The 17749-nt window shown below is 41.5% G+C and overlaps 1 protein-coding gene across 1 annotated transcript; it reads right to left on the bottom strand.

The window, feature by feature from the left end:
- Positions 1-1377: 1377 nt before the first annotated feature.
- LOC139298042 (filamin-A-interacting protein 1-like) lies at positions 1378-12269 on the bottom strand. The gene is made up of 5 exons (XM_070920868.1): positions 11982-12269; positions 11308-11481; positions 10988-11166; positions 2516-5324; positions 1378-1584 (listed from the first exon to the last, which is right to left on the bottom strand). The coding sequence occupies exons 1-5, from the start codon at positions 12267-12269 to the stop codon at positions 1378-1380; spliced, it is 3657 nt and encodes a 1218-aa protein (XP_070776969.1).
- Between the last annotated feature and the right edge of the window lie 5480 nt (positions 12270-17749).

Genomic DNA, 17749 nt, shown 5'->3' with positions numbered 1-17749 from the left:
TGACATGATTTCAAAATGGAATTGCAAGTATGGAAGCAAAAAGGCTGCAAAATTTTGAATTTTGTAAGCAACTTAACACCTAATTGGGAAATTTAATCATCAATTAATCAATACTTAATGAGGACATTTTTATACCACTGAATTTCTAGCATTCAAATTTTATTTTGAGAACCACCTGCCCATCTGAATGTACGTGGTTTGATTCCCCCTCTTTGAAATTTCCAGCAGGTAATTTCAAAACGTGCAAGTTTAAAACTTGATTTAACATGTTTAAGTATTTTGTTTACGGTCCACAAATTCGTACAGAAAATTAATGTGTCCATTATTCAAAAATAGTCAGGTCAAGTAAAAGAAAAATTAATTAGTTGTTTGTTAATTTTGTACAACTTCAAATGACCTTCTGGAGGGAAATTTAAATAACATAAATGCAGATAGATGGTTTTCAATGCATGAATATCTAAATGTTATAAATTCAGTGGTATTTAAATACATAAATTGTTTTCATTTTGTCGATTATTTATCTATTTGTTTAAATCTAAGATTATTGTGGCTTTTCTTTGCTTATGTATACAAGCTTAATCATTTAATTGTTTTTCATTGTATCGCAAATTATATGTACATTCTCTAAAGATCAAGAATTTAAATTAGTACATTAAGCTTTTGCTTCAATACATGTGAAATAACAAAGTGAAAAAACTGAGGCTCACATTTAACAATTCCCTTATTCCATGACTGCATTGTCCAGTGTAGCAGCATCTGGGAGTCAGCTCTGCCTGAGTGTACCAACTCTGTAATGTTGTAAAAGCTGACTCACTAATGAAACAGTAATATGAAATAGATCTGGCCTGTTTGAAAAGTTAACCTCAATTCTGTCTCTGGCTTTGCTGCATTTTTGTGTTTCCTTCATAAATGAGCATGTCACACTACCCTTTGAAACCACATTTATTTAAAATATTTTTCAGTACAAATCCTTTACAGAAAAAATAAACATAATTTACATGAAAACAAGTATTTCGATTTATAATGAGTACTTATAAAATATTATCAACAAACTCTTGTGAGGCAACCACTCAAAGCAAGATGCAGTTAGTAGCAGCATATTCTGATATAATGCTTAACCCAAATGCCCATCACAATACACGCTGTAAATACAGAGAATATGTTTCCATCTAAATGGCAGAAATGGATATGAGACAGTCAAGTACAAAAGACATTAATGGTTTATTTAATTACAAAAAAATGCCTCTGTACCTTATAGTGTCTAGCTAAATTGTATAGTGACATCAGAGCTTTTTCTGTGGGTGTTGTCATAATCTCTCTGAAGCACCATATTTAGATTCAGTCTGTTTAAGTATTTTATTGGTACTATTGTGTCAATCAGGCTTTTCCTCCATTTTGTAAAGTATTACTATTCACAGTGGATTTTTTAACTTCTATCCTCATAGACTGACTCTCAGCTCGTGACTCCAGCTTCACTCCACCCGAGATCCCCAAGGATCCCAGCACAGCCTTCCCCGTCTTCAGGCTCTTGGACATTGGGATGCGGGTCAGCCCTGTGCGAGGCGTCTGGGCATCATGCCCAGTCTGTTGACAATAGGGAGAGAGAGTACAGTTTCTCAGGCAGGAGAATGAAGACAGGGGAGCACTTGAGGGGAACATAAAGAGTAAATAATGGAAAAGGGGCAAAACCCATTATGGGGAAAAAAGGAATTCTGAATTTCTAAACAATGTAACGGATCATATGTGCTATAGGAACTGTGTGAATGAAAAATGTAAATATTTATTCATTCTTTCACCTCAATCCTAGTGGGTGAGCACTTGTCTAGGATAGGTTTCAGTGTGTTGTTACTGGTGCAAGGCTGTTTTGTGTCAGCCAGAGGGCACTGTGCCCTGCATGGCTGTTTGTGAATGTAAACACTGAGTAACAACTATAAATTACTGTAGCAGAGTGGCAAAATGCCACATCATTAGCTCTGCTGTTCTGAGGCCTGCCCATAGGGCCATTTCTGTCACGCTATCCATCTGATCCACAAAGAGCATATTATAAGGTCCACTGAAACACCAACGCTGTGTTGCTTCATCTCACACTGCTAGGACAGGGAGATGAAGCAACACAGCGTTAGTGAACATATTTACCTTATGAAACGTCACATGTGTAGTGTAGAATATGAAATCACTGTCAATCTCAATACAATGAAGAAAATACTCGAAGCATCTTAAAGAAATAGTTCAATATTTTGGAAAATAAGCGTATTCACTGTTTGTCTGAGAGTTACACAAGAAGATCAATACCTTTCTCATGTTTGTACGCTAAATATAAGCCTACAGCCTGCCAGTTCGTGTAGCTTAGCACAAGCACAAGTGAGCGAGACTCTGTCCAAGGCAACAAAATCCTCCTACCATCATGTTTCAACCTGTTTTCAGGTGTTTTGGTTTGGGCAGGTATCTCAAAGAGTGGACAAACTAAACCAAAGCAATCTAACCAGGATGAATCTAACCTTTAAGAGAAACTTACCATGCTTTGTGTGGGTCTGGAAGAGGTGGATGTAACAGGGGAAATTGTGATACTGCTCATCACTTTGCTTTGTGTGCTCCTTGTAGCAGTGGTGGTGATTTGGCGGGGGGAGCGCAAAACTGTCCCCGTTGATAAGGTCATTTCCTTGCCCTCTGTTACAGCAGCGACCGGCCTAACTACCATCTTTGGGGTGATGCTGTTTCCTAGATGAATATGGATCCTGTTGTCATCAGTGGTGGTGATAATGCTAGTGTTGTTGTGACCCTTCCGTATAGGCATTGGGACCATCTGCTTCTCTGGGGTAACCTTGAACACAGCTCGACCCATGGTCATCTCCTGGGGTTCTGGGGATGTAGATACTTCAGGCACTATAGCAGTGCTCACTGTCATAATAGAAACAGGGGACAAGGGCCTTCCTGAGGCGGAGGAGGGAGCTCGGCTGCTTTCTGGAGACTTGGCTCTGGATATTGTTGTGATGGTCACTGGTGACTTGGCTCTGTCATGGCCCTGAGGTCCAGTGGTGGGCTTTCTTTTGGGAGTAGGAGCAGAGTAGGTGGGAATGATTGTGATTCTGGATTTAGGTTGAGATGGGTTGGGGCTCAGGGGAACTGAGCTAGAGAAAACGTCCTCAGTAGTGGGGCTGCTGATCTCAAAAGTGGCCATGTTGTTTTGGTGGTCTGGTGTTACTCGGATGTGTAAAGGCTGCCCTTGCTTTTGGGACATGGTCAGTTCAGAAGGCAAATGATTTCCATTAATGTGCAAACGCTTTTCCAAGTTGGTCTCTTGAGGGGTGTTGTCTTTTTTCCTCATCCAGGGAATCCAGGATTTCTTCATACCCAGGTCGCTGCTAGATGAAGGGCAACGCTCAATAGCGCCACTCTTTTCTGTTGGCTTCTTCAGGCACTTCTGTCTGAGGTTGTTCATGATGTGATTCTCTTCTTGAACAGACTTCCTGATAAACACAGCTGGGGTATCCTCCTCTGCTGGCCCAGTGGATGATGCCTCTGTCTGTACTCCAGTGGATGTCACGGCAACGTCCACCATCCTTCTCCCATTCAAACTGGGCCTTAGTGCTCGACTATGACGCTTTGCTATCTCCAGTTCTTTGGTGAGATGGAAAACTTCAGTCCCCATGTTCTTGGCTTTCTCCTCCTCTTCCAAGAACCTCTGCTGCAGGATAGAGTAATCCACTTGGAGCTGAGAAAGTTGGTCTTCCTTGTGCATCAGTTCATGGATCTTCTCCTTGAGGGCTACGACATCAGCCTGCAGTTCCCTGGTTTTGACCTCTTCTCTCTTGCATCGTTGTTGGAGGTCTTCTTCCTGGCTTTCTTCCTCTCCTTTCTCAATTGCTTTGTTTCGTGCTATCTGACTCCTCATTTCCTCCACCTGTTGGGAGAGAATGTTGGCTTTGTCTTGTTCAGTCATGAACTTCTTCTCCAACATGCCGTACTGATCCTCTGTCTTGATCAAATCTCCCTCAACTACTTCAAGTTGTTTGAGACGATTTTTCAGGCGCTCAATTTCAAATGTTAGTTCCTTAACCTTGTTGTCTTCTCTTTTAATGGGATCAGACATTCTTCCCAGTTCACATTTTACTGAATTCTTCACTGATAGCTTTTCTGCTTGCTCGAGCCCATCTAATCTCTTTTTCATTTGACTGACCTTGGAATTAAGATCCTTAGTTTTATCAATTTCGTAGGCTAGCTTAGTGCATAGCTCCCCCTTCTCTATGGTTAATGTCTCTACTTTGGTTTCCATCTCTGATTTCAACTTCAGGAGCTTTTTGCTTTCCTCTATCAATTTCTCTGTCACCTCCATAACTTTACCCTGCTCAAGTTTGACTATCTTACTCAAATCCTCCTTTTTCTTCTCATCTGACTTCATTCTTTCCACCAGGGTCTTTCGTTCTTCCATCAAAGCAACAGTCAATGACTTTAGCTTAGTCAAGTCATCCTTAAGGCTCAGCTCGGACTTTTCTAACTTGAGTTCAGAGGACTCAAGCTCTTTCATTCTGATCTTGAGAGCTACAAATTCATCTGAGACCTCTTTGGTCAGGCCCTTCTCTCTCTCTAGAGCAGTGTGTAATTGTGCACACTCAGCCTTGCTTATGTTGAAGGCACCCTCAAGTTTCTCTAACTCCATCATTCTTTTCTGGAGCTTCTCCACTTCCAGCCTGAGGTCTTTACTCTTACTATCCTCCTCTTGTAGCCTCTTTCTCAGCTCCTTACACTGATTTTCCGTCTTGGTAATCTCCTCATCCTTTCCTTCCATCTCCAGCACCCGTTTCCTCAAGTTCTCCAACTCAGCAATCACATTGGAGTTGCCACACTCTCCTTTGCCGATCTTATCCCTTAGCTCCTGCAGTTCCTCCTCAGATTTCCTCAAGGCCCTGTTGCTCTCCTCCAGCTCTTCCACTTTATGTGTAAGCCCTAAAAGTTTGGCATTAAGTTGACGGTTTTGGATCTCCTGATTGGCCAGCTTGGCACTCATTTCCTCGTGTTGTTGGCTGAGCTTGGCAGATTTCTCTTTAAGCTCAGCCTCCAGGCTCAGCACCCTATGGTCATCCTCCTGAGCACGCTCCCTGGCTTCACTCAGCGCCTGCTCCCGCTGCTGGAGTTGCTGGCTGAGTTCCTGGACCCGCTGGCTCTGTTGGTCCATTTGCTCTAGATGCTGTTGGCGTTCATTGACTAACATCAGGGCAAAGGACTTAAGCTTGACCAGCTCCTCTTGCACCTTGGCCAGACGTTTAGAGTGCTCCTTCTCCTTTCTTACCTGGTAGGCCTTCTCGTTCTCAAGCAACCTCTTCAGTCTAAAACGTGAAGGGAAAAAACAAAGGTATGGCATTAGTTTGGAGTCTTATTGGTTTCAAAGTCAGTAACTGTGTATCTATGTGTATCATGTTTGCCATCATGTCAGGGAAAAATTAATAATTTATTCCAGGATGCAATGTTTTATCCCAGTTAATCCTGATTGTATTCAAAATTGTAGTTTGAGGGTTTTCTCTTTATGGAAGTTATAATCTCAATACACACCCCCAAGATAGAAATTTTATTAACCATTTAAAGAATTATTCAAATAAATCCACTAATTTACTACACAAAATAATATATTTGGCTGCTGAGTCCAACACTTGAAGCTGTTTCTATCTGAGACAAAAACAGAATTTGATATAACATCTGATCATTATATACAGCACATTGTGCAATAAAAGAAAGATCATACATGCTATGCAACTATGCAAAACAAGAAATAAGATCAAGAGGGAAAACGGGCAAAGATTTACACGACAACTCCCAAATACTACTACTTTCATCTCTGCTGTAGGGATAGAGACTAAGAACACAAACTGCTAGTGAAAGTTTAACAAACACCCCCTCACCAAGTGGTCTTCTTTTCTCTTAGCTTCTTTCTATGCTGCTCATGCCCATTCTCATCTCCGGCTCCAACAAAATGCATGCAAAGCAGATTGAATGCAAAGCTGCATCTTCTCCTTGTACACCCCCAGGGACATGCTAATACAATATCCAACCTGAACATTTTTGCATTGCAAATGAAACCAAATGAATACAGGCACCAGCACAATAAGGGAGATTGTGCATCTACAGCTTAAACAATCTCAAAAGTGAGCCTCATTCAAAACATATCCAACTCTTTACAACAAACCCCATTTAAAACTTACCCACATGGATGCTTTACAATCAGCACATACACATGTGTGGCTATATACAAAATCCACTGAGAATAAATAAGAAGTAGCAAGGGCCTCCTTTTCCACAGATCTTCTACCGTCACATTCCAGGCCTGTTATCAGGACAATGAAAGGTGAATAAATACAGTGGAGCACCACCGGACCTCTAGTGAGTGATGTCACCTCATCCATATAAGGCAGTACTGTGCGTATGAGAGTATGTGTGCTGCTCTGCTTTGGACACTGTGAAGGGGGTGGGATCCTTGCCACAGGAGGAGTTTTGTAAAACTCCTCCCAATGTTCATGCTTTTATAAAACATTGCATGTTTGAGGGGAAAACAACTACAGCAAACAACCTTTTTCCCCCAGAAAGTTTACAAAGGTACTACAAATAATGAAGAAATATTAAACTTTTTGTTAGACAAAATCAGGACCAGTGTAAATTTGGTGCAAATTAAATTACATCTCTGTTTTCCAAAGTGTCTGCCTCTGCAGACCGGAAGCCACAATCTCACTGGTACAGGAAACAGGAGAGAATGTCTGCTGTAGTTCCACTCGAGGGGAAACTGGACTTGAACTGGGCTCCTTGCAAAGTCTACATGTGATGAGGAAACCAGATATGGATGAGTTGGATGTTTCCCTTGAGGTGAAGAAGATCTGGGAGGATACGTAACCATGGTAATAGGTTTATGAAGTGCTGTGCCCTGACTTTTTCATGGAACTGCATAGATACACTTAATCTTATAACAGACCACAGTTGACACGACCCCACATCTCTGCGAATGATTCTCAGTTTGTGAACAACACGAAACAACTACATTGATTCATATTACCAGCAGCCTTCATTGCCAAGTGGGATTAGTGGCTCTGGCTACTGTACAAAGGAGCCATCCAGATATCAGAGTGCAGCTCTTAAAATTCATACTTTAACAGTCAGATGTCATTGACACCCTAGAAACTGGCACTCTAAAATTACTTTCACGCAAAGGTCAAAGTCATGATGTCAGTGGTATTTGGCTCCAGTGGTCAAGTCATGGAAGAAACATAGTTTAGTCTTGCAAGGCTGTGCTCTGTTAATAAGGAAGAAATAATTATGGTTTTAGCATTTTGAGGTGCATTGTGGATTTAAGAAAGTTGTTTGAATGAGGGTTTCAACTTTTCAGGCAACTAATGTGTGTATATAGAAATAAAAACACATATCTTAACACAGGTGCTATCCATAAGCCGACATCCACGAGAGAACATTTTTTTCACCATGGAACAACATCTCATCCCATGTTTCCTGGGGAATTTGATTTGCTCAGAGGCACTGCAGCCCCTCTGTGTCAGGAGGATTGAAGTAGACATGAACTGCCAAAAAGCTGTCAAAACACTGTGTTGTACAGTAATGACCTCTCTTGACAGAGAAAAACCATTACATGTTAAGCAAGAGAGTCAGTGATAGTGTACAGTACATAAAACTGATGTGGTGTTAAAAGAGAGAAATCAGAAGCAAAGTGTACTATTTAAAGTCAACCGCAATAGGTCTACACATACTGTATGCACATGATCTGCTGACAGATGGTTTAATAATGTGATTTTTTTTGTCATAATGCTTTAAAAAACAAGAAAACAATCATTTCAGTTTTCAGTTACAGGTCTGCATTTTTATTTTGTGTGTGCGTGACTTTACACTCTTTCGAACCATCCTTCAGGAATGGGAGCCCTTCCTTCCTTTAATCATTACACATACCACCATGCCACTTAAATATTTGAACTTCTTGACATATAAATTGCTCTGTTGTCTGAGAGGGTGTTAATGGCTGATGGCTACCAGTCAGAAACTGCTTCTCCTGTGCCCATCCTCTGCATTCCTGCAGATGTTTGGCACAGGACCTTTTGACTTTTCTCTCTTCACTCTCACCCAGATGGCTGGAGGAGATCACATTGATAGAGATGATGACATGCTTCCATTTCACCTGAAAGAGTGAATGTCAAAACAGAGCAGTGCCAGACATGGCAGATGTGTGCGCGCTTGTGTGTAGGTGCTAATATGTTCGTGCAAAGAAAGTAATGTCTTCATGCATTTTTGAATCTGTTTTTGACACACTAAATGTGCTTGCCTTGTAGTTTGTTTTATTGATATCAGCTCATCCATCAATCCTTGGTGTTTTCTGTTTCTCTGTCTTTTCACAAAAGTCAGTTTTGCGTCCTTCTACAGCGACAGATAGAAGAATCTGGGCTCTGCAGGTGCTGACAGATCAAGACCTAGCAGAGCTCATTCCCTCCACTCTCTCTGTGAGGTGACAGAGGCCGACCTGTGCATGAGCCAATCCTGCTGGAAACCACCTGGCATAAGAAGGAGGTCACCTCTTTCTTGCATGCAAACCAGGGATCAAGTGAAAGTTAAGTGGTGGTTAACTTGGGATTTGTGCCATATGCTTCAAACTGAAGCCTAGGCTTACTGTTCCCAATGTTTAAAGGTTATGACCATGATACATTCATACATGCTTTATTTATTTGCCATGCTCGCAGCTTGGCTCTAAGGATGGCAATGTCAGTCGGTCGGTGATCTCCGCACACATCTAGTGCCATCATCAGGTCAAAATACTTTGGTTTTATGACCAAATACCTAATGACATTCATCACCCTCAGCTGCACTTTGTGTTTAGTGGTAATTAGCTAATGTTTGCATGCTAACACGTTAAACTGACGGTGAATGTAGTAAACATTATATCTGCTTAGCCTTTGCATGTTACCATTGTCACTGTGAGCATGTTAGTATGCTGACGTTAGCATTTACCTCAAAGCACTGCTGTGCAGCCCCACAGAGGCACGAGCTGTAGACTGTTCTATTCACCACCTCCTAAAGGCCCACCTGCACTGTCACAACTAATTTTGTTAAGACACAGCACATCAAAGTGAAAACCAAACACTTGACTTTCATCTCAGGATTTTATCTCTGCCCTACTTCTGTGCTCATTCATGCATATATTTAGCTTCAGGTTAGATATGTTGTGGAGTCAAGTTCAGAAGAATGTCAGTCAAACAAAATCCTCAACAGAACATAGTATGTGTTCAGCCTTACATAACCTAAATTGTTGCACACAAAATCTAAATTCCTTCACCAGTTTGGTTGAAATCATAAAACACGGTACGTGTGCACATTGATTTACAATCAAGAACAAACTCTTCATTGAAATGTTATGAATCATGACTGGCCTCTTTCCGTCTCATGAAACCAGCCAAAGGAGTAGCACTATAATACAAAGCTAAAGTCTGCTGCTCATTTCCCAGCCCTCTCTGCGGCGTGTGATGGCAGCTCAGCTGTCATGATTGTGATTTAGCTTCCATGGTCTGTTTCCTGTGTCCGGCAGTAAAAACTCAAGAAAAAGAGGTAGTCAGTGCCTCCACTGGGTCAGTGTTGCAAATGAACTGTTTGAAGTTTCGACAGTTCATGAAATGCAGCCCATAAGTGGTCTCTAGTCTGCTCTACAGATGACTGACTACATGTGTATATATATATATTATACAGTGCATTACAGATGCTCTCTCTCTTACTCTCTCCCTCACACATGCTTTCATGTTGGCAAACTACTAATGCTAATATGCATAGCAAACCACATATTAACTTAAATATTCAGTATACAATGAATGCATACAACATCCCCATCTCTCAGGGCTATTGTGTGAGAATGGACAGTGATGAGTTATGGGAATTGCAACAAAATACATTCCCCAACCTGGGGAACAGCCAATTAAACTCTTTCAAATGTAAGAACTTTAATTAGTAGGCCTCCTTCCTCATACACATTCAGTGCACATCTACACACTCACAGCCAAGCTTGTTTGATCTCTGTGAGGCCCTCCACACACACGTGATGCAACCATCGACCTCTCACCCCTTGGCTCCCCTTGACCAACAAGCCAGGTCGCAACCTCAGCGATGACTTCATTTCACAGATGATGTCATGGGAGAGTCGCTCCTCTCAAAGCCCTTTATTCCTTCACTTGTCTCCCCTCCTGTTCCGTCACCCATGTTTCCTCCACCTCTCTACCCCTGACCTCCCTTCTTTCCCACAGCAAAGAGCCCGACCCCTTCCCCACCAACAAGTTCCACTCCACCTCCCTCCCCTCTTCCATAAGCTCCCTACCTCTCCCTGTCAAATGAAGGTATGTGAGGTTATCACTCTAGTAACCAGCCCCCCCTTCATGATGAGGCCAACTCTCATACAATCTACAATGTCGATGCATTCCTTCGCGACACTTTCTCCCTGGATTCTCTCACTTAATGTGTTCCACACTGATTTTATAAACCATGTTGGCTGTCTAATTCATGTTGTCAGTTTCTCCCTCTTTATCTCCACTCCTACTGCTTTCACCCATTTCCCTTTGGCCATTACTCAATCACTTCTTTCACCTGTCTCCGTCGCCAGCAAATTATATGCAAAGCACATACTGTTTGTTTGAGTATTGCAAATATAGTTATATTGACATCAAATACTGTCTTATGGTACCACTTGTACTGTAAATAAAATCAATGTTCAACTCTTTCCAGACCATATAATTACAATCCATCATGAACATTTTTGTATTTTAATGTATGTTGAACTGTGTTACACAAATGCTCTGAACAAAAATATGCAATTTATGCATATTCTTTTCTTGCTTCAGATTTTTCACTTCTCTCACTTTTTTGTATTGAAAATAATAGATTTGAAGAACTGTGAAGATCAGGTTTTAAGAATTAAACTTGATGCAAGGACTTTGCTGTGTTGTCTTCTTTTCCTCCTCCACCTCCTCACCTTTCTCGCTCCTGCTCCAGAAGGTTGGTGAAATCGTCGCTCTTGTTCATGTAGTCTGCGTGTTTGCGTTTCTCTGTGTCCAGCTCGTGGACGGTACGGCGGTGGCACTTTTCAGCGAGCAGCAACTGACCCAGCATCCTTCTGTACGTCTCCCTGTGCTTCTCCTGCAGACGCTCCAGCTGAGAAAAGGGCAAAGACATGTCAGTACTGTTGGATCAATAACCTTAATGTTTTTCTTATCATTTTACTACAATCTTTGACTTTTGGAAGATGTATATTTCAAATGGAAACATTGCTGTGACTGACAGTTGCCTACTGACCTCAACCATGGGCTTTTGGTAGACACTGTGGTTGTGTGGCTCAGTGCCAGTGATGGAGTCATCCCTCTGCAGGGCCTGCAGGGCCGAACCAGGGACCGCAGAGCCATACCGCGATTCAAGGGCCTCTGGGACAGTCGCTTTGGACTTAAGCATGCAGATAACATCCTCTCTAGCCTGAAATCACATAGACATACAAAGATATACAAATTACACAGCATATTATGACTTGAGGAGAAGGAGAGTGTGTGTTCGCTCCATCAGGATACCTGTTTGAAGAGACTTTGTCCCAGACATGCAAATGTGAGAAATGATGCACTCAAAATGGCCTCAAACACGTCTTGAATGTGGCATTTTGCTCAAATGTCTCTGGATACAGTACTCCCATTTTAGGTTGTTTAAACCCCTGTAGCATTTGATTCATGGGTTCCAGATTTCTCTAAAATAGTCATTTGGTAAACACATTCTGGCATGTTAAATGCCATTTTCAACCACAAGATGGAGCTATTGTGCAAAAAAAATGCAGTCCAACTCAATCCAATGAAAGCATACAGTAGGCACTTACCATTCAAACTGACTTTATGTTCATCCACAATGACTTCCACAGGTCAAGCAGCAGGTCAAAGGTTAAAGAGATAGGTCATGCCAAATACAATGGGGGACAATACTCAACCCACCTGAACCTCTCCTTCCATGATCCCCAGCAGTTTCAGCAGACCCTCCTTGGACAGGTCCATGATGTCCCCTCTTTTGTCTCCAGCCTCAGGGGAATCAAACAGCAGCTTCTCTTTGTCAGAGATCACCTCGACCTCCACCTTATCCTCACCCTCCTTCTGCTGAACTTTAGCCATCAGGCTCTTCACAGGTAGACCCACTTCCTGTTCTTGGCTGATGTCATGGTCACCCTGGGGAACCCCAAGCACCCCATTGGCCGGGTTCTCCACCCCGCTGCTTTTGGACCTCATCCTCTACCTGCACCAAGAAGACGAAAGACGAAATAGAAGAAACAGTTTTTTAGAGCAAATAGTACCATTCTGGTGGGGGTTAATTCATGTTTTATTATCCTATACCACCATTTTAATTTCAATCTAGTAAATTGTCCTCTGAGTATCTTTCCACTGTAATACTTCAGACTGTGCACTGTGTCACAATTTACAGTGAGTTTTAAGAACTTGGTCATGAGTACCTTTCCTCATATCGCAACACAAACTGTACTGTACTGTACACATACACAAGATTACAACTGGATGACATTGTCCTATGTTACATTCCTAATCTGGAATAAATATCCATAATTACCCAGCACTGTGTGTGTATGTGTGTGTGTGTTTTATGGCAGTGTGTGCATTCCTGACACATCCCGTTGTCTCACAAGGGTTGTGTATCTCAAAGTGTTGATGGTCTGGAAGCACATTTGTGGCGCTCCTGGGTGCTTTAACCTTCTCTGCTGACATGAAAAGTCTGAGTCAAACATTTTATCCAGATCCCGAAAATAAATCTGTTGATGACAAGACTCCAAATTTAATTTTACTACATTTATCATTCATAACGACACAAGTCATGTTGAGGTGGCCTGTAGCATCCTTGTATTGTAACGTTGATTACTTTGAGTGATGTATTGTTCACTTGTACAGTGCACTATTTCAGTCTGATGTACCACCACGACGCTTTCAGAGGAGCTCGAGTGTTCGTGCTCATTTGAAATGATTTTTAAAAATATAAAAGTGGATGTGCTATATGTGTATATATATATACATGTTTATCTGTCACTTTTAGCTAACTATTTCAAGTGTTTATAAATTACTTTTAGCTTCCTATTTCAATTATTTATCTATTACTATTAGCTAACTTTTTAACTTCTCTGCTCGCTTGTTGTGTTACAACTGTCTCAGGTTGGTGGGAGGGGTGTACTGTGCAGTCAGCTTATCATAGCTGGCAGCTTACTTATTGTGGTTATTGTGACAATAAATTTACTGAAGATGAGCATCACACCAGTTTCCTGTTTGGTTATTTATTTTCCTCCTTAACACAAATGTGTGGAAACATTTTTCACAAATTAGCTGCATTAGTACCCCTCTTTGGGAAGCAGTAAATGCAGTAAATGATCAAAGATCATGAGGATAGAATGTGTGAATGTGTTTAAGTGTATGTGTGTGCAGGCATGTGTTTGTTTAAGGTCTCTAACAACAGCCTTGAGACATTGAGCATGTGCACTCTTTGTGATCGATTTCAGATATGACATCAACATCACTTTTTAATTACAAACAGAAAACGCCCCCAGGCCTCCAAAATCCCCACCATAGCACCCTGGTGATGTCATAGCACCCTGACCTCTGAATCATGCATTGAGACATCCTGAACAAGCTCGCCAAAATGTCATGAATTCTCTCTTAAGCACAGGATTGGATGCATGCAATAGCATACACAAAACACATGCATGCGCACTGTGTGTATATATGGTACAATATATGTCAACACACACATCTATGTCCAGATAATCTCTTTGAGACAATCTGCCCGAGGTAGAACATTAATAACCATTTGAATCGGTCTGACTAGATGAAAACAAGGTGATAAAAGCAAATGGGCTGTTATAGAAGAGGACTTAGACTTTCTATATGCAACGTTGAAAGGTTTGAAAGCGAGTCTATCAAAGGTTTCGGTTCACATCAAGAAAAATGTTTATCTTCTTCTGTAATAGTGGTCGGCGAAGTTAAGACTGCAGTGAATACTAATGATGCTTGAAACCAATCTCTTTGAATCCCACCTGCTTCCAGGAAAAAGATCCAAGCACATGAGAGGGAAGAGTGTAAGATAACAGTGAATGCATCTCTCAGTTCAAACCAACACATTAAGTCCATTCCTTATCTTAGTTCTGGGAGTTCAGTGAGTGCACATTGGCTCCAATGAGAACTGGTTCTTAACTGGAGATTAATTGCAGTGCCTTCTTTCCTGTCCATAACTATTAGTTTCAGCTGTGGGCTCACTATCATTTAGTCAAATGTCGGAGCACAGCAGCGTGCACAGCAGCGTGCACAGCAGCGTGCACAGCAGCGTGCACAGGCGCCGACAGTGTTCATTCCACCATTCAAGCAGCGCCAGAGAGTTTGAATGACCAGAGAAATGCCCAGAAGTGGAGGGCATTAAAACTGGCACCACTGGAGCATGACAGTGATGAAACATGTGCAGTACTGTAAATGACTTGGGCAGAGTATGGGCGACAAAATGGTTGATACTGAATTAGGCACTCCACACGCAGGTTTATTTTTAATTTTTGGGCTGATGCCATGAAAATCCAGAGAAGCTACTGTAACAGCTCACCTCGCTTTGTGGTGTCACTCAGGGTCAACAGCGCAAGCAGGAGAGTGTGGGTGTGTGTGTAGTTGAGAGCTAAATGACTGTAAAAAGTTATCATAAAATAGCAATTCAATAAACAGTCAAGTATCTTGTCTCCCTCATTTGATTTATTGCAGAGGGTCTGAAATTCAAGCAAAAGACATTTTTTCTGTTGCATGTGCACTGCCAAATGAATTTTCCCTTAACAGTTAATACGTTGATATATATCTCTGTGTCAAAAGCAATTCAAATGTTTACATTAACGCCCTTACACTCCATTTGGCTCTGAATAAACACATTTCTCTTAATGTTGCGTTTCCTGCGATGATTGGATTATATCAGAAACTCCAAGGCATGTGGAAGTTTACGTAAACCTTCCTTTATTGATGTTTTGGCCACTTGGGGGCAGCACATCAAGCAGTAAACACAACACTGATTTATTTTCAGCTTATAAAGTTTATATGGTGAACGTGTAAGCACACAGTTGCCTTTTTACCTACATTATCAGCAGCAGACATGGAGTAACATTAGCATTCATTTGGAGCCCTGTTTAAGTCAAGCTGATGAATCTAAGTCGATCATTCCGTCTTCTTTTAGCTCTGGTTTGGTCTCAACCAACTTCAGAGGAAAATATCTGCCACTTGAGCTGCCAAAGCGCCATTAAATGCATCAGCTTCTAACTTTGTGTGTCTGATGTTGCTTGTGTTGGGTAGGTCGCTCAGCTCACAGTGAGTTTTTCGTGCAGCTGCTTGCTGCGTCTGGAAACGACACTGATGAGAGCAATGAGACTGAATCAAGCCAATAGAGTTGTGGGCTCTAAAACCAAAACAATGAGCTGAAAGATGCTAAAACACTCTGTAGAACTGAGTGAAACTGAGGAGCTGGGTGGTACTTCTCTGCGGGTTTGTCACTATGAGCAACACCGTTCACATCTCACATAGTCATTTGATCTATTGTTCATATAAAAATATTGATTATAGCAGCTGTAAGTTTCATTAAATGGAGTCCAGTTGATGCAAAACACGTTGACAGCTAATTGTAGAAATGATCACTACAATTTCACAGGTCCTATTGATGACAAGGCTTTGATCCACCTTGACTAGTCACTGCAGTCTTGATTGTAGTGAACTCTCCAGAGCAACAAATGGGGATTCCAAAGCCACATGGCCTGAATTCCTGTCTGACATGCAACATTCCCAGTTGTCTTTATGGAAAATAAAGGAGAGCTGGCAGACAATAAGCCTTTACTCTGAGGTCTGCGCCAACCCGCCACAATGCCCACATGCATTCACGGCATCTAAACCATCAGCACAATGTTACTGATTGCCCGACATCCGATTCCACAGTGCCTTCTAATATGAAAGGGTGGCCTAATACCCTGCGAGGCCCCAGTCAAGGCCTGAGCCTAAATTTAAAGCGGGACCCCAAATCTATCCCATGGTTTGGGAAAGTCCAGCTGTCACATATATATAAATATGTGAGTATTTATAGGCTCAAACAGAACACGTGCCTCCACTCCAAAGAGAAAAAACAGGCTATAAAATTTGTCAGTAGTCAGCAAGTTCGTGAATATCTCCAATGTTCGCCACGTGACTTTTATCTTTGGTCTGAAATTCCATTTACTCCAAGCATTATAGACAAGAACACAGTGCTCTTCGATAGCCGCCACATTGGGAAGCTGTAACACACGTCAGATTAACTTCATATTATCAGTGATAGACGCTCTGCTTAATAATTCAAACAATTAGTTGATTTGTCAGTCAATAGAAGATCAGCAGCTGTTTTGAATGTTTCAGTTGTTTAATTAAGCAAAAAATATTAACTGGTTTCAGCTTCTCAAATGTTAAGATTACATTATTCTAAATTAAATATCTTTGGGTTTGGTTTTTTTCAAGTTTCAAGTGATTAATTGATGAATCAAAAATGATTAACTGATAAATAATTAGTTGTACTCAAGTGACTTTTGTGTTACTTTGTGAGACGTCAATGCTACAGAAGATGGGTGAATGTTAATGTGCGCATATAGTCTGGATTTAAACTAGCTAGTGTTTATGTGCAGATATTCCAGTTGCTGAGCTGTAAAATACTAGCAAGAACATTAGCATTAGCAAGATTAGCAGAACTGTTGGCATGATGGCTTCTGGTAGTTGTAGTCCCAGCCCTACAGTAGTGACACCTATTATATGTTATTTCTCTCTTTACACTATTCACATAGAGAGAAGAAGTGAGGAAGGGAAAGGCCTGGTGATAAACGTCTGACTTGTAGCTTAATTCATTTGCCAGAGATGAGGGATGAGGACTGCAACTGCAAATAATGTAACAACATGCTATAGGAAACATGATTTGTTTGATTCAGTGAGTTTGATATATTCACACCACAAACCCAACCTGACTAAATAAGGAGTGGGAAATGTTCTTTGCATGCGAGCGTCTGGCAACTTGTTGACTCAGAGGACACTGATAAAATGCAGTACGCTTGAGAGGCTCTTTGGTCCTGACAAGAAAAACACACTGGCCCGCCAAGATAGGGGGAATTTCAATCAAAACTGTAGCCGCGGATGAGATTCGAAGCTACAGGTCAATCCATCTGATATTGAAAGTTCTCTGAGCACCTATTTCCTATGCCAGGGCACAGAGCTGCACTCCGTTCCAGGATTTTGATGGACAGCGCGTTCCAGCCTAGACGGCCAGTGACCTCTGGGGTCAGATTTTACATAACAGTCATGTTCTAGGAAAATAAAGACGCTTTAGACAGAGAAGGATGACAAGCATTTTTATGTTCACATAGCAACGCCGACTCAGACATGGACTCATTCCCTTAAGATTCTGCTTCTTTTTTCCAGTAATACTAAATTGAACTGTCAAAGAGCCTTCATGGACAAAACTGAAGCATTTACAGCTTGTCTTCCTGTAATGATGGCTTCTATTAATACCTCATTGCGACAATAACTCTAATGTTGGCATGCCATGCTGGAGCAAAATGTCAGCATAGGTGGTGGGTTTCATCTTGTAGTATTCTCCTGATGTCACATTAACCTGATCCTCTCACTGGAGACTACTGTAGCTTCAGCAGTTTAGGTTTCAAGAGGAATGTAGGTACACAGGTAGT

Source organism: Enoplosus armatus, chromosome 15, assembly GCF_043641665.1.
Source record: "Enoplosus armatus isolate fEnoArm2 chromosome 15, fEnoArm2.hap1, whole genome shotgun sequence".
Lineage (NCBI taxonomy): Eukaryota > Metazoa > Chordata > Actinopteri > Centrarchiformes > Enoplosidae > Enoplosus > Enoplosus armatus.
Note: the sequence above shows the minus strand (reverse complement) of the source record. Positions and strands in the feature narration are given on the sequence as shown.